At 54.9% G+C, this 19,517-nt stretch overlaps 1 protein-coding gene across 1 annotated transcript in view; it reads left to right on the top strand.

Moving 5' to 3' along the window:
* Positions 1-11,053: 11,053 nt before the first annotated feature.
* The window catches only part of CABP7 (calcium binding protein 7), a 79,133-nt gene continuing 70,669 nt past the window's right edge, over positions 11,054-19,517 (top strand). Inside the window, exon 1 of the mRNA XM_048821309.2 lies at positions 11,054-11,750. Coding sequence (XP_048677266.1) covers positions 11,645-11,750 — 106 coding nt within the window. The 5' untranslated portion in view covers positions 11,054-11,644. The remainder of the gene's footprint in view (positions 11,751-19,517) is intronic.

Here is a 19,517-nt window from a genome sequence, read left to right as displayed (position 1 = left end):
CCTCCAGCTCAATAGGTCCAAATGCAAATTTTGGCAAACTGAACTCTCCTTTCTGGAGCACACAATTTCACAGGGTGGATTAAAACCTGATGCAGATCATATCCTGGCAATTTCAAATGCTCCTCCTCCAACAGATTTGCAAACCTTACGTTTCTTCTTGGGTCTTACCTCCTGGTATGCAAAATTCATTCCCAATTATGCTTCTGTCATTGAACCATTATGGGAATTACTACGGAGAAGTTCAACCTTAGTATGGATAACGGATGCACAAGCTAGTTTCGAAATGGTGAAAGACTTGATGGTACATAGTCCAGTACTTGCACTATTCATCCTACATTGCCCACAATTGTAACTACTGATGCTTCTGATTATGGCCTTGGGGCTGTTCTCACACAACTGTGAGAGGACAACACAGAGAGGACAGTTGCATTTGCTTCAAGGAGACTAAGTAATGCTGAGAGGAAATATTCTACAGTCGAAAAAGAAGCGCTTGTGTCTGGGCTACTGAAAAATGGAGAACTTACCCGTGGGGCCACACGTTCAAGTTGCGCACAGACCACAGCCCTTTGACGACGTTGCTCACCACGAAAGGACTGGGAAGAGCAGGAGATCGTATTGCTCGATAGTCTGCAAGACTACTCTCTTTCAATTATGAACTTGAATATAAGCCTGGAAACAAAAACGTGGTTGCTGATTGCCTTTCTCACCTGCCTTTCCCTTCACCAGATGCTCCACCGGAGGATGAGGATGTCGTGGTTGTGCTTATTACAAGCGCTCTCACTGCAGTTACAAGAGAACAATTTCAAGCTGCTTGTTCAGCGTGTCCAATTCAACAAAAACTACGGGAATTTCTGACAAAGAGATGGCCCAGTCCCCCTAAAAACCTTGACCCAGTTTTGCTGCCTTATTTTAGAGTTCCGGATGAACTTTGTTTGATGGCTGTGTGCTACGAGGTACACAGCGGCTCCCTGTGCCAGAAGAATTACAGTCAAAACTCATACACCTGGCACACGATACTCATCAAGGAATTGTCTGAACCAAACAACGACTACAGGATCTGTATTGGTGGCCAGGGATGGACTCTCAAACTGAAGCACTCATAAAATCCTGTGTCACTTGCCAAATGCATGATAAGACAGCAGTGACATGTGCCCCTCTATTACAGCCTGTTCCTCTTCCTGAATCTGCATGGGGAAAAAGTGGCGATTTGACATTGTAGGACCCTTTGATACTGCTCCAATTGACAGCCATTATGCCATCACTTTAATAGACTATTTCATTAAATGGCCTGAGGTAGCGTTTAGCAAATCTCTTCTGCTACAGTAATTAAGTTCCTCTCTTCAGTTTTTAGCAGAAAAGGTAACCCCAGAGAACTGGTTTCAGATAATGGTAGTCAATTTACTTCCCTAGAGTTTGAAACTTTTTCTAGCACAGAGGATCATTTTACACAGAAGGTCATCCCTATATTACCCTCAAGCCAATGGGGAAATCGAACAATTTAACAGAAGTTTGAAAGAGAGTTTGCAAATGGCTAAACTGGAAGGGCGGTTGTGGATACCCTTCACTACTGACTTCTTGCAAGCATACCAGGCTACACGACATGCCACAACGCAAAGATCACCTGCAGAGTTACTGCATGGGAAACAGATGAATACTAAGCTGAACATTGCTGGATTGTTAAAGGCATGACCTGATGCCCCAAATGAGGATGATGTGAGAAAAACAGTTGAACAGAACCAAGCAAAGTCTCAGGCTTTCACAGACAAGCGGCAGGGTGCTAAGGAACCAAAGTTTGAGTGTGGTTCCTTCATTAGAATACAACAACCTGGAATTTTATGCAAAGGGGACCATAAATCCACAGCTCCTCTTAAAATCGTCGAGAAGAAGGGACCTTACACCTATCGACTTTCTGATGGGCGGGTATGGAATGCTTCTTATCTTGCACCTGCCTATGCACCAAGAGGAGATTACGCCAACACCCCGTCTGCATTGGATGACTTCACCGTAGAACCAACACAACAAGGCACTGCACTGAAACCGGGGCTTGAGAGACGGCCTGTCAGACACAGAAGACCACCTGTCTGGACCAGAGACTATGTTATGTAGTATCTACAATGTTTTCAGTGTCATATTTCTGCCAGCAGTATTGTGTCTTGTTTCATATTTGTTCCTGTGGTTAGAATAATAATGTTTATTTTAATTAGGAGAGTTTCTTAAGAGAGGAGGGAATGTGGTGTTTAGATGTTGCTTATAATTATTAGAATTGGGAGCACTGGCTGTTGGGAGCCTGAAAGGACAGGAAACAGGAAGAACTGGGGAGGAGTTGAGAGGCTGGGAGAAAGCTACAGAGGGTGCAGCAGCAGCTCGGTAAAGAGGTTTCCATTTTGAAAATAAAGTCCTGTTGAAGCTTGTTAGTACCTTGCCTGGTTGATACAACACAGAGCTGCTTTGTTCCTTCCCCCATTGAGGGACAGTTTCCCATGCCATTCTGCAATCACTTGCGCAAGGACCAAAGCAGCACACAGGTGAGCAGCATAGGGACGGGGTCAGAAGCTGAAAGCGTACAGTAAATGCACCCTTGCTTCCTTGCTTACTCTCAGGAGTAACCTAGCTACTACAATGACCCCTTCCTGTGGAAAAGGGTGGGAAATTTTAGAATATTGTCACTAGTCATTATGCATTATGACCCTTTCATATTGCTTTTCTCTCCATGTACAATGCCCCCCACCCCGGGGTAAACTCCCCATGCTTGGGGTGTTCACCGACATGTGTGCTAGTCAAGAGTCTGTGAGAACATGATTGGTATATTATTAGAAGTGTATTCTACTATACTGTTTCAATGCTGTGTGTGTATTTAACAATCATGCTTCTGTGTATTGCTCCTTGTGCTTCGGCAGATGGGGCCTTCAGAGGCATCCCTGACACACTGGTGGAGCACCTCTGCCAGATAAGGAAGCACCCAGGACAGAGCAAGGAGGACATGTTCCAAGAGCTGCTCCAGTACTCAGATGCAGAAAAGAGGGAACGCATTGAGTGGAGGGAAATCGAAAGGCAGGACAGAAAAGAAAATGAGGCCTTCATTAAGGATGCTACTGAGAGGATTATTAAAGTTATGGAGGATCAAAATGAGATGCTGAAATCCCTCATAATGCTCCAAACTGAGCAGATGTGTGCCTGCCCTCCCCTTCAGCACATTCAGAACTCTTTCCCATGCCCTCCCAAAACTCCACTCGTGCATTCCTTTCCGCTTTTTGGGACTTCTCACTTTCCCAGTCACTCCACGCCTGTGGACACCTTTTCAAATGATAGCTGGACTTATGCACAGCTCTGAAAGTCAGCCCTTCACTGACCTCCTTTTCCACCAAGCGTGTGTGTGTGTGCGTGTTTGTTTGTTTCCTACAAATTGTGATAACAGGTAGCAGCAAGACACTCACAAGCAGTTTAATCATTTGCTTACTGGAATCCTTGGTACCTCCCCTGAAGCTCCCATTGGCTGGGAATAGGGAACCATTCATGGCCCTGCATGCAATTTCCCCACCCAGATGTGGCCCAACGTTTGCCCACCCCGATCTAGCGGCAGAAGGTGGCAAGCTGAACTGTGGGATAGCTACCTACACTGCTCTCGCTGTCGATGCTAGTGCCCCAAGCATGGGTGCCCTCTGCTGACAGAGGGAGCGTAATGTGAACATGCAATATTGATTTTCTTGTAGCGCTTTTTGATCGTCAACAAAGCTTTTGCCAACAAAACTCTGTAGTGTAGACAAGGCCTTGACTGCACAACAGCAAACTATCTTGATGCAAAGGAAGAAAAAGGAAGGGGCAGGACGGTTTAAACTGTATCCTTCAGAAGAATAGTAAGAGACCAATATGGCTCTATCAGGAGCTCTTTAATGACCTGACAACCAAAAAGGAATCTACAAAAGTGGAAACGTGGATGAGTTGTGAAGAAGGAGTACAAAAGAATAGCACAAGCATGTAGGGACAAAATCAGACAGACTAAGGCACAAAATGTGTTACATCTAGCCAGGGACATAAAAGGCAATAATAGGTTCTTTAAATACATTAGGAGCAAGAGAAAGATGAAGGCAAGTGTAAATCTTCAGCTCTTCTAAGGAGAGCTAATAAATGATGACAAGAAGGCTGAGGTGTATAATGCCTATTTTGCTTCAGTCTTCACTAAAAGGGTTAATGGTGACCAGATAATCAACACAAGTATTATTAATAACAAGGGGGAAGGAATGTAAGCCAAAATAGGGAAAGAACCAGTTAAAGAATCTTTAGATAAGATGTATTCAAGTCAGCAGGGCTTGATGAAATTCATTTATGGTACATAAGGAACTAACTGAAGCAATCTCAGAATTGTTAGCAAAAAATCTTTGAGAACTCCCCGGGGACGGGAGAAAGGCTAATATAGCATCTATCTTTAAAAGAGGGCACAATGAGGACCTGGGAAATTATAGACCAGTCAGCCTGACTTTGATACCTGGAAAAATACTGGAACAGATTATGAAACAATCAATTTTAAGCACCTAGAGGATAAAAGGGTTATAAGGAATAGCCAGCATGGCTTTGTCAAGAACAATCATACCAAACCAACCTAATTCCCTTCTTTGACAGGGTTACTGGCCTGGTGGAAAGAGGGAAAGCAGTAGGCATGCTAGATCATGATTTTAGTAATGCTTCTGACACAGTCCCACATAACTTTCTCATAAGTAAAAGAGGGAAATTACTATAAGGAGAGTGCAAAACTGATTGAAAGATCTTAGAGTAGTTATCAATGGTTCACTGTCAAACTGGGGGGGGGTGTGTATCTAGTGGGCTCCCTCAGAGGTCAGTCCTGGGTCCGGTATGATTCAATATCTTCATTAATGACTTGGACAGTGGAGTGGAGAGGAAGCTTATAAAATCTGCAAATGACACCAAGATGGGAGAGGTTGCGAGCACTTTGGAGGACAGGGTTAGAATTCAAAACGGCCTTGACAAATTAGAGTATCGGTCTGAAATCAAAAAGAAAGACAAGTGCAAAGTGCTTCACTTAGGAAGGAAACATTAAATGCATAATTACAAAATGGGGAATAATTGGCTATGCAGTACTACTGCTGAGAAGGATCTGGGGGTTAGAGTGGATCACAAATTGATTGTGAGTCCCCAGTGTGATGCAGTTGTGAAAAAGGCTAATATAATTCTGGGCTGTATTAACAGGAGTGTCATATGTAAGACATGGGAGGTAACTGTCCTGTTCTATTTGGCACTGGTGAGGCCTCAGCTGCAGTATTGTGTCCAATTCTGTAGTGCCACACTTAAGGAAAGATGTTGATAAATTGGAGAGAGTCCAGAAGAGAGCAACAGCAATGATAAACGGTTTAGAAAACTGCCCTATGAAAAAAGGTTTAAAAACTGAGGATGTTTATTCTTGAGAAAAGAAGACCAAAGGGGGACCTGATAGTCCTTAAAAATTAAAGGGGTTATTATAAAGAGGCCAGGTAGTGACCAATTGTTCTCCATGTCCACTGAAGGAAGGACAAGAAGTAATGGGCTTAATCTGCAGCAAGGAAGATTTAGGTCTGATATTAGGAAAACCTCCATTAGAGTAGTTAAGTACAGGAGCAGGCTTCCAAGGGACGCTGTGGAATCCCCATCCCTGGAAGTTTTTAAGAACAAGCTAGACAAACCCCTGTCATGGCTGGTCTAGGTTTATTTGGTCCTGCCTCCCCGCAGTTGTTTGAAATAGATGACCTCTCAAGGTCCCTTCCAGCCCTACACATCTATGGTTTTATACTTCCACGAAGCAGTGTGCATCCACACCAAAGTGAGATGCCAGTGGCACGAGCTTCCTCACAGCAGTGTCCTGCCAAAACTCCCCCCACGTCTCCATAGCAGAGTATCTGATAGGTCGCCTCTCCTGTTAAGCAAGCAGCGCTGTGATTCATCAGTGACAAAGTGAGAAATAAGTTGCAAAATGTAATCAGTGCTTTGGAGGGAGAAAGGAATAATTGAAAAGCATTTCTGTGCTGGGATGGCTTTAATCAGTAGCTCCTTTTTGCTGCTGTGGGCTATTTTTCCGCTGAAGATTACTGATTTTTACACAGATGCAGATTGGATACGCAGGGCTCAGACGATGCACCCCAAACTCAGGGGGACGAGAGGAGGGAGAACCATCCTGCAAATGGATGTCTTTATTCTGGGGTCTTTTTGATATTCATAATGAAGGATTGGACAGAATTCTTCTCTCCCTTCCACCTTGGCCAATAGCTCCAGCAAAAGCCAGAGAATGGCACTGGTGTCACTTCACAGTGAGAGCAGAACCAGGCCTCTTGTTAGCACCCAGCCCCACGCCCAGCACGGATTATCCTGAAGGCAATGCACCAGGCCTTCCTGGGTGCTAGTTATAGGGGTTTGGAGTGGAGTTGGGATTTAGGACACAGCAGTTGAGGAATGACTTGGAGTAGTTAGCCTGGAAGGAGGAGTTAAGAACTGATCCTGCCAACTACTTAGCACCTTCAGTTCCCAGTGAAGTTAGCAGGAGATGAGGGTGCTCAGCTCCACACAGGGTCAGGCCTTTCCAAGGGACTTGACTAAATTATCCCAGACTAAGACCCTGACTAAGGGGTTGTCACTGAAGTCAATGGCAAAGCAGCCATTGAGTGCAGCTGGACTGGGTCAGGCCATGTGAAGGGCACAGTTTAAACAGACCTCCCCTTTTCCTTTTGTGCCCTGTGCTGTGATACAAGATGGGGGGTGGGGTCACTCAATGAAATCAAAGGGCAGGATACTTAAACCAATACAAAAAGATTCTCCTTCACATGGGGTGGAATCGACCTGCAGAACTCTCTGCTGCAGGAGGGCTAGATACCATGGCTGGATCTACAAAGGACCGAAAAATCCCACTGCCCCCCTGTCCAGCCAAGGGCCATTAAACCTCTTGACCAGAAATGCAATGGAAGCTTGTTTGTCCGAGATGGACCGTTGCCAGAACCAGGACAACGGACATAGCTGGGCTTATGGTCTTGCCTAGTAGGGCAGAAGGTGAGGTTAGCGGATGAGGTGGCTGGACGGTCTGATCCAGCACAGCTGGAGCTGGGATACCCTGTTGGATGGAGGAGTGGGCTGACCCGGCATGGAAGGAAGGCATATCACCACTGATCAGATCTATTTCAGCAGGAGGGGAGAGACCAGAAGGACCAAGCAGACCAGTGGCTTGATCTGGTGTTGCAAATTCAGAGTACAAACCCTTCAGTCATAAACCGCATATGCCTAGTGGTTGGAGCTGGAACCATATATGCTGGAGTGGTTGGAGTAAGGCCTCTTGGTCAGAGCCAGAGTCAGAAGCCAAGGACAGGGTTGGAATGAAGCTGGAGCAGGCTGAGTCTTGGGGAGTCTGTTGCCACCATCAGGCCGGAGTGAGCTCCAAACCCTGGAGTGACAGACTGAGTGGCTGGTCCACCTGTGAGGCTTATATACCTGGTGTGGGAATCGCACAACCAGTTCCTGGCTTGTGGATTGGCTGACGCCTAGCACTGGAGTCACTCATCACCTTACACCTTCTGTTGCAGAACTATGGATGAACCCAAACTGTCCTGCACTAGGGAGAGCTCCAGTAGGTGATGCTGCATGGGCCCTGCACCCGTCAGGTTGCCTGGGAGAGGAGCCAGGAGTGGTCTGTTTGCTGCATTGACCCCTACAGTCCCCATACATCAGGCTATGTTTTCACTCACTGCCTGCCGAAGCTGCACACTCTCGTCAGTGACGGTGGGCGCAGGGTGGCTTGCTGGAAAACATTCCGCATTAAGAAGGCCTGGGAGGCTGCTATTGATCGTTCAATTCTACTGCCCAGAGCCCGAGAATGCATCCCGCTACCTGCTGCCAGGGGGTAAGGCCAATTCCCTTGGATGAGTTCTACCCCATTGGCAGTTTGATGTGTGATCCGCGGCCACCAGCAGTGGCTGGTGCTACCCATTGTGGGTGTCCTTGGCTCATTATAGTTACGCTGTAACACGGCCCCTGGCCACTAAAGCCATAGCAGCTGCTAGCAACAAAGGAGGAGCTTGTGGCTAAAGCTGAAATGTGGGAGTCAGGAGGCTTAGGCTCAACCCTGTGACCTTGGGCAAGCTGTGTCTGCTCCCTGTGCCTTGATTTCCTCTTACACACAGTGGGGGCACTGATACTGATCCAACCATGCAGGCAGGGAGGGGCCGTGTGAGGTTTGGGGAATGTTTGTAAAGTGCTTTGAGCACCTCAGCCAGAAAGTGGTTAGAAAAGGACAACAGGATCATGGTGAAAGCCGTGCCCATAAATACAGAGCGTAAGCCAACACATCCCCTGTGAGAAACCATTTAACAGCCAACGTGCCGGGGAAAGGTGGCCACCAGTTTAAATTCCTCTGCGGCTCTGCGCAAGCAGTGGCCATGAGCCAGGGATTGGTTAGGAGTGTGCCATGGCACTTCACAGGCAGATATGGGGTTGGAGTCTCCACCTGGAGAAGCCCACAATCTGAACAGGCCAAACTTGAATCCCAGCCCACACACATAGTGCCCCGCCCATGTGCTGCTCTTCTCACTGCTTGGATGAGATGGGAACACAGGTTCCATGACTTAGACTCACAGACTTTAAGGCCAGAAGGGCCATCATGACCATCTGGTCTGAGCTCCTGCACACTGCAGGCCACTGAACCCCACCCACCCACTCCTGTAACAGACCATAACCTTTGGCTGAGTTACTGAAGTCCTCAAATCCTGATTTAAAGACTCCATATTACAGAGAATCACTCCTTACTAGTTGAAACCTGCAAGTGACCCATGCCCCATGCTGCAGAGAAGGGACATTGTTCAATCCCTGTTCTCTCTGTTGGGACAGCCCACAAGGGAAGGGGCCATTTGTGGTGGTAGCTATTACAATATGGACGTACCTGGGGCTGGACTGAGATCCAGCAAACTCGTTTCACACCACCGCCCAGTTCCTATCAGGTGGTAATGACGTGCAGTTACTGTTTCAGTGCATCTCCTCTGCAACATCGCACCTGTCCTCTGCTCCCTACACCCGCTTCCCATTGAATATTGAACTGAGTTCAGGGTCTCAGTCCTGATCTTCAAGGTGCTCCATAGCCTGGGAACAGGGCACATAAAAGTCCTAAAGCTCCAAGATGGACTGTAGAATGAACTCCCCAGGAACTAAGAGCCACCCCAAACCTACCTCACCACCTTCCACTCCAAGGGCAGGACACGTGTCATTGACCATGTCATCCTGCACATGCTTGTCCCCCGGTGGAAGGACAGATGTTACTCACGTAGCTTAACGCCGGACTGGGAGATGCTCTGATACTACGGTGATGAGCGCAGCATAAGCTCCTGTTAGAACAGAACAGAACTGCGCAGGCTCTGTCTCCCATTGCCGGGCCCCTGGAGCCATCCAGTCCCTGGCAAGCCCATGAGACTGATCTGACTGAAATATCTTCATGCACATTCCACAATGCCGCATTTCTCACCACTTCCTCCAAAGCAGTTGGGACCTACCTATGTTCATAGAATCATAGAATATCAGAGTTGGAAGGGACCTCAGGAGGTCATCTAGTCCAACCCCCTGCTCAAAGCAGGACCAATCCCCAATTAAATCATCCCAGCCAGGGCCTTGTCAAGCCTAACCTTAAAAACTTCAAAGGAAGGAGATTCCACCACCTCCCTAGGTAACCCATTCCAATGCTTCACCACCCTCCTAGTGAAAAAGTTTTTCCTCATATCCAACCTAAACCTCTCCCACTGCAACTTGAGACCATTACTCCTCGTTCTGTCATCAGCTACCACTGAGAACAGTCTAGATCCATCCTCCTTGGAACCCCCTTTCAGGTAGTTGAAAGCAGCTATCAAATCCCCCCTCATTCTTCTCTTCTGCAGACTAAACAGAATCTGTTAGTCTGCAGAAGAGAAGAATGAGGGGGGATCTGATAGCTGTTCCCTCAGTTCCCTCAGCCTCTCCCCATAAGTCATGTGTTCCAGTCCCCTAATCATTTTTGTTGCCCTCCGCTGGACTCGTTCCAATTTTTCCACATCCTTCTTGTAGTGTGGGGCCCAAAGCTGGACACAGTACTCCAGATGAGGCCTAACCAATGTCAAATGGAGGGGAACGATCACGTCCCTCGATCTGCTGTCAATGCCCCTACATATACAGCCCAAAATGCCATTGGCCTTCTTGGCAACAAGGGCACACTGTTGACTCAGATCCAGCTTCTCGTCCACTGTAACCCCCAGGTCCTTTTCTGCAGAACTGCTGCCGAGCCATTCGGTCCCTAGTCTGTTGGAGACAGGAGACTGGGCTAGATGGTCTGATCCCGTCTTAGGTTCTTAAACCTCCTCATTGTACAGCCTGTTCACATTCACAGTGCGATGGGGGTCCTAGCACCCATCTCCTACATACTTTACATGTGTGTGACCTAGTTGGCTGGTGAGAACCTGGGGGAAACATTGCCAGTAGGATGAGACTGAGATGGGCACTCGGTCTGCTTGGCACAGGAGCACCTGCTGGAATGTATTGGCCTTCCCCATACATCCCTGCACAATGCGCAGCGGGCCGCCCAGCTGGGCACTCCTGACCCACAGGCCTCTCCCACAAAGCTGGCAGGCGCTCTCCAGCAGTGCCCCGGGGCAGAGTGCTGAGCCTCCTTTGCTGCCTCCCTGGCTCCCGGCAACTAATGGCAGGATCCAGGGGCCCTCTCACAGGCCATCTGCTGCCCTGCGGCACTGCACAAGAAACCCCCTTTCTGCTCCAGCTGCAGAGACGGGCAAAGGGATGAAGACAGAGGCAGGCAGCCTGGTTTCTGCCCCCGCACAAGGGGGCACCTAGGCCTTGTGGGAACTGCGCTGAGCACGGAGTCTAGGAAGCCAAGGCCAGGGAGCACTAGCCAGTGATGGGAGCAGGCTGGGGCAGCTCCTCTCCAGGGGTGGGGTCAGCCTGAGCCCGGTGTGAGAGAGGCCGATGTCCCTGGCCCTCCTCCCGCTCCCTGCAGGCGGTTTCAGATGTTCACTTGCCTGGCGGTGGGGGGAGCATGTGCCGCCGTGAGCCAGCCAGAGGCAGGCACCGCACAGAGCGGAGCGGGAGGTTGCCAGAGCTAGTCCGGTGCTGAACTCCGGCTGGGGAACTTAGCGCACGGGGGCGGGGGCAGCCCATGCTGCCCCCGCGGCACCTGCCCCGAAGCCATGCCAGGCCCCCAGAGGCCTCTGGGCAGTGGCTAGGTGGGGTCCCTGCTTCTGAGACTCCCCGCGTGAAACACTAGGGAGGATGCCCAGCCGTGTCCTGCCGCCTGCCTGAGCCGCGCGGAGCAGCCGAGGCCGGGGCTGCCGGGATGGGGAGCTGGGTTTGACTGGACCGAGCCGCCGGCGGGACCCTTTTGCCCCTGGGGTTTTGCTGGGGGACCCGAGACGTGCGTGTGGAGGGGCGCAGGGACGCCAGCGAGGCTGTCACCTCCCCCGCCGCCAGCCCGAGCCGCCCGCCCGCCTGCCCCAGCCTGTGCCGGAGCGGGGCCGCTCTCGCTCCCCGGGGGCAGGAGGACTCGCGGGGCAGGGGGGAGCCCTCTCTCCGGCCCCGCGCTCCGGCCCCGCCAGGGCGCCTCGGATGAGAGCGGGGGCTCCAGCGGGGGCTCCGGGCCGCTCCCACCATGCCGTTCCACCCGGTGACCGCGGCGCTCATGTACCGGGGCATCTACACCGTCCCCAACATCCTGGAGCAGCACCCCGTCGAGATCCCCGAGGACGAGCTGGAGGGTGAGTGACCGCCGGGCGGCGGGGCTGCCTGGTAGGGGGGCTGCAGAGGGCTCGCGGGGGGGCTGCATCTCGGGGCTCCCTCCCTTTGCGGGGTCACTTCGCCCGGCTGCCCCTGGGGGGGGGGGGGCACCTGTTTCCTGGGAGCGGGTCGCGGCCGGAGTTTGGCAGCGGTCAGTGGCGGGGGCAGGGACGTGCCCGCTGCGATCGCCAGAGCCAGCCCTGCGGAGCGCGGCCGGGGCTCCGGGGCATTGATGGCTACCGGGGGGCGGGATTCAACTCGGGGCCGGCGTGGATGGGCCGTGGGGCGAGCCAAGCGAGCTGCCCAGCAGGCGGGGGAGGGAGGGACGTGCCGGCGGCGGAGCAGGAGCTGGGGGGGGGGGGGAGACAAGCGTGCCAAGAGGGCTGGAGAGCGGTGGGGAGCAGGGCAGGCTGGGGGGCGGGGGGAACAGCTCCGGTGCGGAGGAAAGGGGAGCAAGGAGCGGGGGCCAAGCGCTAGAGCAGAGGGGACCTCCCAGCCCGGGTGGGGGGGACTTTCCTGTCAGGGCAGGGCCCTGCTCGGGGCCGGGGAATCACCCCCCGCCCCAGGGCTGCTCTGCGGCTCCGACTTGAACCTTCCCCAGCCGCCGTCCCTGTGCCGGTGCGGCAGCGGGATGAGCCGCGGCGGGCAGGGAAGCCCTGCAGCCCCGGGCGCCGGCAGCCAGCCACCGCCATTGGCATTCCGCTCGCGTCGGCCCCGGGCGATCCGTGCAGGGCTCACGCCTGCCAAGCAGCCCCGCCAGGCTCGCAGGCGCCCGGCAGCCGGACAGTGCGGGGTGCGGGGCCAGCGCCGCCAAGGCAGGGGCGCAAACCGGGAAGGGCGGGGGAGCCGGGCCCTCGGTGCGGGGGTGCGGCATGCAACAAGCGATTGATCCGCGGCCACGAAGGCACCGTGACGGGGCCCGGCCGACCCTCCCCGTCCCAGCCTGGCGTGGGTCACACTTACGGGGCCCGGCCGACCCTCCCCGTCCCAGCCTGGCGTGGGTCACACTTACGGGGCCCGGCCGACCCTCGCCGTCCCCGCCTGGCGTGGGTCACCCTCACGGGGCCGGCCGACCCTCGCCGTCCCCGCCTGGCGTGGGTCACCCTCACGGGGCCGGCCGACCCTCGCCGTCCCCGCCTGGCGTGGGTCACCCTCACGGGGCCGGCCGACCCTCGCCGTCCCCGCCTGGCGTGGGTCACCCTCACGGGGCCGGCCGACCCTCGCCGTCCCCGCCTGGCGTGGGTCACCCTCACGGGGCCCGACTGACCCTCGCCATCCCAGCGCGACGTGGGTCACACTCACGGGGCCCGGCCGAGCCTCCCCGTCCCAGCGCGGCGTGGGTCACACTCACGGGGCCCGGCCGAGCCTCCCCGTCCCAGCGCGGCGTGGGTCACACTCACGGGGCCCGGCCGACCCTCCTCGTCCCAGCCTGGCGTGGGTCACACTCATGGGGCCCGACTGACCCTCGCCATCCCAGCGAGGCATGGGTCACACTCAAGGGGTCCGGCCGACCCTCGTCGTCCCAGCGTGGCGTGGGTCATACTCACGGGGCCCGGCCGACCCTTGAGATCCCAGCGCCACGTGGGTCACCCTCACGGGGCCCGGCCGAGCCTCGCCGTCCCAGCGAGGCGTGGGTCACACTCACAGGGCCCGGCCGAGCCTCGCCGTCCCAGCGTGGCGTGGGTCACACTCACGGGGCCCGGCCGACCCTTGAGATCCCAGCGCCACGTGGGTCACCCTCACGGGGCCCAGCCGAGCCTCGTCGTCCCAGCGGGGCGTGGGTCACACTCATGGGGCCCGGCGGACCCTTGAGGTCCCAGCGCCATGTGGGTCACCCTCACGGGGCCCGGCCGACCCTCGCCGTCTCAGCGGGGCGTGGGTCACACTCACGGGGCCCGGCCGACCCTCGTCGTCCCAGCGAGGCGTGGGTCACACTCACGGGGCCCGGCCGACCCTCGTCGTCCCAGCGGGGCGTGGGTCACACTCACGGGGCCCGGCCGACCCTCGTCGTCCCAGCGAGGCGTGGGTCACACTCACGGGGCCCGGCCGACCCTCGTCGTCCCAGCAAGGCGTGGGTCACACTCATGGGGCCCGGCCGACCCTTGAGGTCCCAGCGCCACGTGGGTCACCCTCACGGGGCCCGGCCGACCCTCGTCGTCCCAGCGAGGCGTGGGTCACACTCACGGGGCCCGGCCGACCCTCGTCGTCCCAGCGAGGCGTGGGTCACACTCACGGGGCCCGGCCGACCCTCGTCGTCCCAGCGAGGCGTGGGTCACACTCACGGGGCCCGGCCGACCCTCGTCGTCCCAGCGAGGCGTGGGTCACCCTCACGGGGCATTAGCCATTGTTGCAGGCCTAGCACAGCGTATCACAATCGCACAGCATGGGAGGCTGGCGCGGCCTTAGCACATTATGTCACAATCTTATGACATGGGCAATCGTTACTTTTAAACAAAAGGGAACCCCACTGCGCTAGAAGCAACTTTCACTTTCCTATCCCCGCGAGCAGGGGTCTTGTTCCGTGGAGCAGGGCCACGGCGGGGTCACGAGCAGCTAGGGCTTTTACATCCCCACGTATTTCGACCAGAATAAGACGTGAGTGTTTCTAGAACAGCACAAGCCAGGGAGCTGCCTGTGTGTACCGTTGTGTCACACGAGCACACTGACCAGCTGTTGTGGTGATCGCAAGCGGGGCGGCGGGGCTGTTCCTTCTCCGCCGTGTGGCGCGGCCAGCCCCGGGGGTCTCCTGGGGCAGGATACGATGTGAGCGGGTTTGCTTTTCTTTAACTGGTCGCACTAGGCCGGGGCTGCGCGGCCTGGGCGGCTCTCGCGGTCCCCTCGCAATGCGGATTGGCTGCCACTCCCGGTCGCAGCGGGTCGGGCTCTGAAGGGAACGACTCCTGCTGGCCTGTCCTGAGAACAGCCGAGTCGCAGGGGCCACTTCCGTCGCTCTCCCCCGTTAACCCAGCGGGGAATCTCTTCTTCCGCTTTCCAGAGCGGACACAGGAGGGAGCCAGCCGCGAGCCTAGGGGCCCCGTACAGCTTTCTCCCTCCCTCACCCCCACCGGCATCCCCTTCACCGCCTCTGCCAGGGGGTGGTCTGCAGGCAATCTGGCAGCAGGAGGCAAACCACCCTCCCCTCTGCCTCTCCTCCCTGCTGCTTGAACCCAGCCTGCCCAGAAAGGCCTGGCAGCCCGAGGTGCTTAGTCCCTGCTGTGCCCACACAGCTGGCATTGCAACGTCCCCTTGGGCTGTCCTCCGTGCAGTGAGTTGCGGGGAATCTCAGTCTGACGCCTGGTGAACAGGCATGTCCCCAGCTCCTTGCAGCCAGACTGAGCGGAGAGGCCAAGGACCGACAGGATCGCAGAGACTGAGGTGCCCGAGAAGTGGGCAGGGTAGGCTTGAGGCACAGGTGTGAGGCTGGGGGCAGAGAAGTTGGCCCTGCCATTGTCTCTGTCCTGTGGCTGGAGAGAGGCCCCCCACCCCAGCCCCAAAGCACCTCCCCGGCGCTAAATCCCAGGGCTGGTCCTTGACATAAGGCGTCTCGCCACTGCCTTCCCCAGAAAACCTGGTCTCAGGACAGATTTGGAAGGGAAGCTTTCTGCGGCCCAGAGAGAGGAAGAGAGCAGGCAGAACGGACAGCCAGTGCTTTTCAAGTGCAGAAAAGACCTTTCAACACAAATCCGCTGCGCGAAACCCTTGGGCAGGTTTTGGTTTCATCCCCATGTGGAACGGGCACAAGTCTCGAAACCAGCAACGTTGGCACAGAATGGGATTGCCGTGCCCTGGCCAGGTCCGCAGGCTGCACGGAGGGTGGCCACACTGGCTGCCGAGTGGCTGCCGCACCCCAGCTAGCTCCCTAAAAAGCAGCAGTTTAGCCAGCATGGCACAGGCCGCTGCCCCATACAATCCCGCCTGCGAGCCTAGGTACATATTTGGGCACCTCACCCATGCTACCTCCTGAGCCACCATGGCTACCCTGCTCACTCGGGCAGGCCTGCCCGTGCCGGCCTGATTGCAGCATAGGCAGACCCGAAAGGAGAAAACATCGCAGCCGAGAGCAAGATTCCTCCGGGCTCTTTGATGTCACTCAGGAAGCAATGGGGCAGGTGACACCAACGAAGCTCGCTCCCTGCTCTGTCCCTGCCAGGCTGCTGGCATGTTTGGCATAGGAGGATTCCTGAGCATCTGGATCACCATAGGCACGCCAGGGCCTGGAGTGCCAGGAAATTCAAAGCCCCTCTCCCTTTTCCTCATGAATATGGTCCTCCCCTCCACCTTCTAAAGTCTCCCCCTGCTCTTTTGTGGATATGCTACAACTTGCCCATTCCCTCCCTGAATCATGGATACTGAGGAACATAGGAACTGCATGGCACAGATCATTGGACCCTCTAGAGCAGTGTCCCCTCTCTCGGCTGTACTGGACCAGACCCATGGTCCATGCAGTCCAACCAGCTGATGTCTCCGTCCCTTTGGTGTGAAGTCTCCAGGGTTGTTCGCTGCCCGACGCGAAGCCCCAGAGCCCATCTCTCTGGATGACGTGGGGCTGCCATGCGCTCTTCACTGCGCTCCCGGCCAGCCCCACCTGCTGCACAGTGGTAGATGGGGAATGATGCTCGATTAGTTTGGGGCTCGTGATCTTTGCAGGAAGTCGGGGGCTTCCCTGGTTCTTGGGAGGCCTGGGTCTTTCGGTGTCACTTTAACCTGGTGATTCGGGTTTTGTAGAAACCGTGTTTCACTCTGAAGGGAGCCTGCGCTCTCGGGCAGAGGTAGCGGAGTCGAGACGGGTGGGCGCCCGGGTATGACAGCCAGGCTGCTGCTCCTGCACTCACACTGTCTGGTTCTTGCTTCCTGCTCACCCGCCTTTCTTTCTCCCCCTCCATCTCTGCCCTTTTCGTTCCCAGTCTCCCTCTTTAAAGGGAGCAGGAGCCCAACAACCCAGGAATACAACCCAGGAATACCCAAATGCCTCCCTGCTAGAAGCCTGCTGAAACCAGTGGGCTTCCCTGAGGAAGAGTTTGGTGCAGGGTCTCGGAATTAGACTGTGAGGAAGGATGATCCCATAGTTAAGGCTCCCGGCTGGGACTCAGGAGATGTGGAGTCAATTCTCATCTCTGCCACTGACTCCCTGTATGACCTTGGATAAGTCTCTTAGCCTCCTTGCCTCTTGCGATGCTCCCTGTCTCTTGTGTATTTAGACCAGGGGTGGCCAACCAGTGGCTCCCGAGCCACATGCGGCTCTTCGGAAGTTACTATGCGGCTCCTTGTCTAGGCACCGACTCCGGGGCTGGAGCTACAAGCGCCAGCTTTCCAGTGTGCCGGGGGGTGCTCACTGCTCAGCCCCTGGCTCTGCCACAGGCCCTGCCCCCACTCCACCCCTTCCTGCCCCCTCCCCTGAGCCTGCCAGGCCCTCGCTCCTCCCTGCCCCCTGATTCTCCTGCACACCACAAAACAGCTGATCGGGAGGTGCGGGGAGGGAGGGGCAGGTGCTGCATCTGGGCTGCCGGTGGGTGGGAGGCGCTGGGAGCGGGGTGGGTGAGCTCATGGGGGGCTGCTGATGTATTACTGGGGCTCTTTGGCAATGTACATTGGTCAATTCTGGCTCCTTCTCAGACTCCGGTTGGCCACCCCGATTTGGACTGTAACTTCTCCAGGCCAAGGACTGGATCTAACTGCACAGTGCCCAGCACAATGGGGCCTGCATCATGGCTGAGGTCTCTAGCTGCCACTGTAATACTGAGGAGTTAACCCAGCCCTACCCATCAGTATTCACAGCGTATCTGCATAGATTAATGCCTAACCCTGGGGCTGTCTCCCACCCTGGGGCTGTCTCCCAACCCCAGGGAGTTCCCCAGGTCAGTCACACATACATTTCCTTTTCTCTGTCCCCAGGGAATGGGGTGGCCAGGTGCTCTCAGCCAGACGTGTCTCCGCCATTACTCATTATCGGGCCCACTGTCCTGTCTCCTCCTCCTCTCTGCCTTTCCTGCCTAACCAGCCTTGTCTCCTCAGACATATCCCCCTCACCCCGGCTCACCACTGTCCCAGACAGCTGACCATTTCCACTGCAGCATCTTCTCTGTTCATCCTTCTGGAGTGGAGGGGCCAGGCTGAACGTAGCAGCCAAGGTGAGGCTGAACCATTGCTTCAGAGCAGCTCCCTGCACCTCTCAGGATGCTCCTGCATGCAGTGGGCCCTTCCAGCCAGCCCCTCCCTCAGCCCCCTCCCAGGCCCCTGTTCTTCTTGGCCCCACACTCTGCTCCAAGCCCCCTCCTGTCTCACACCAGCTGCCGTGTCTAAGCCCTCCCATATGTAATAGAGCCTCACTCCCTGGTCCCACGCCCCCGCCCCTCATGCATGCAGTACACCCCTGGTCCCTGCCTTGACCCTCTCCCTTTGGGTATGAACTATGTCCCCCATTCCCTGCTCTGCCCCCTTTTCAGTACAGCCTCCCTTCCCCACCTCTGACACTCTGGAGCCCTGCACTGGGCAGAAAGCTTTCAGACCAGCCCATCCAGGCAGGAGTGTGGCTGGTCAGATCCAAAATCACCTACCTCAGAGCCCTTCCTTTGCTGTCCCCTGATCTTTCTTTATGGCTGAATCCCATGACTACTCCATGCTGCCCTGCCTCACCCCCCCACGCGCTTTTACGGGTAAGCTTTCTGACTAGCCACCCAGGTACTCCTGGTCCTTGTCATGAGGGTTGTGTGCTAAAGCCCCTGGTTGGTTTCCTCAAACGTAATCCATCATTTTCAAAGCCTGGTGGGATCATAAACCAAGCCTCCCCCGTGAGGGCAGTAAGTGTCGTTATCCCGGTGTTACAGATTGGGAAACTGAGGCACGGGATGTGAAGTGACTTGCCCAAGGTCACCTAGCAGGCCATTGACAGAACTAGGAATGGAACCCTGGTGTTTTGGGCAAATAGCTCCCCCCGTCCCCCAGCGCTCAGCCTACTAGATAGCGCTGCCCATCAGATCATCTTTCCCTCTTAAATCAGCAATGAAAGGAGCCATCGCAGCCATCTCAAACCAGGGCACTGATTAAATTCTTCCTTCTAATAGGGCCCCAGATCAGGGTATTTATCTTAGAAGAGATTGTAAAACTGAAATCATTTCCTTTAGACAGGAGAGGAATAAGAGGGGACCAGAGTCTATGTAATAGTGACTAGGCTAGAGAAGGGAGATTCAGCACTTCTGTTCTCTTTCCTAACACAAGAACAAGGGGACAAACAATGAGATGTAGGGGGCACAAAACCAAGCAATTTTCACACAATGCACAATCAGACTGTGGAACTCACTGCCACTGGAAGCTGCCACAAGAATTTATAGCACGAGTCAAAAAGGGATTAGGCATGTATATGGACATTGAAAATATGCAGTTATCCTAACTTTTAATAACAATTGTGGAAGAAAGATAAAACCTGGTGCTTCAGGGCTTAAGCTGGTCTGTCACTATTACAGACCAGGTCAAATCTAATATGGGGTCAGATTATCTCATACCTGCTACTACTGGGTTCTTACACCTTCTGCTGAAACGCATGGTGCTGGCCACTGATGAGAGAAAACAGGACTCGGTAGACCTGCCTATGTTCCTAAGCGAACCAAATGCCAGGGTATTGGAAGGTGTAGGCGTTTATCAGACAACAGCTTGGTGGTGGCTGCTGGGGTGCCCTGAGCTGGAGGAGGGGGGAACATTGCCAATTCCCTGGTGTTCCTCTGCCACACAGGTGAGAGCATGTCCAGGCAATC

This window comes from Caretta caretta, chromosome 15 (genome assembly GCF_965140235.1).
Source record: "Caretta caretta isolate rCarCar2 chromosome 15, rCarCar1.hap1, whole genome shotgun sequence".
NCBI classification, from domain to species: Eukaryota; Metazoa; Chordata; order Testudines; family Cheloniidae; genus Caretta; species Caretta caretta.
This window is presented reverse-complemented; position numbering and strand designations above follow the sequence as displayed.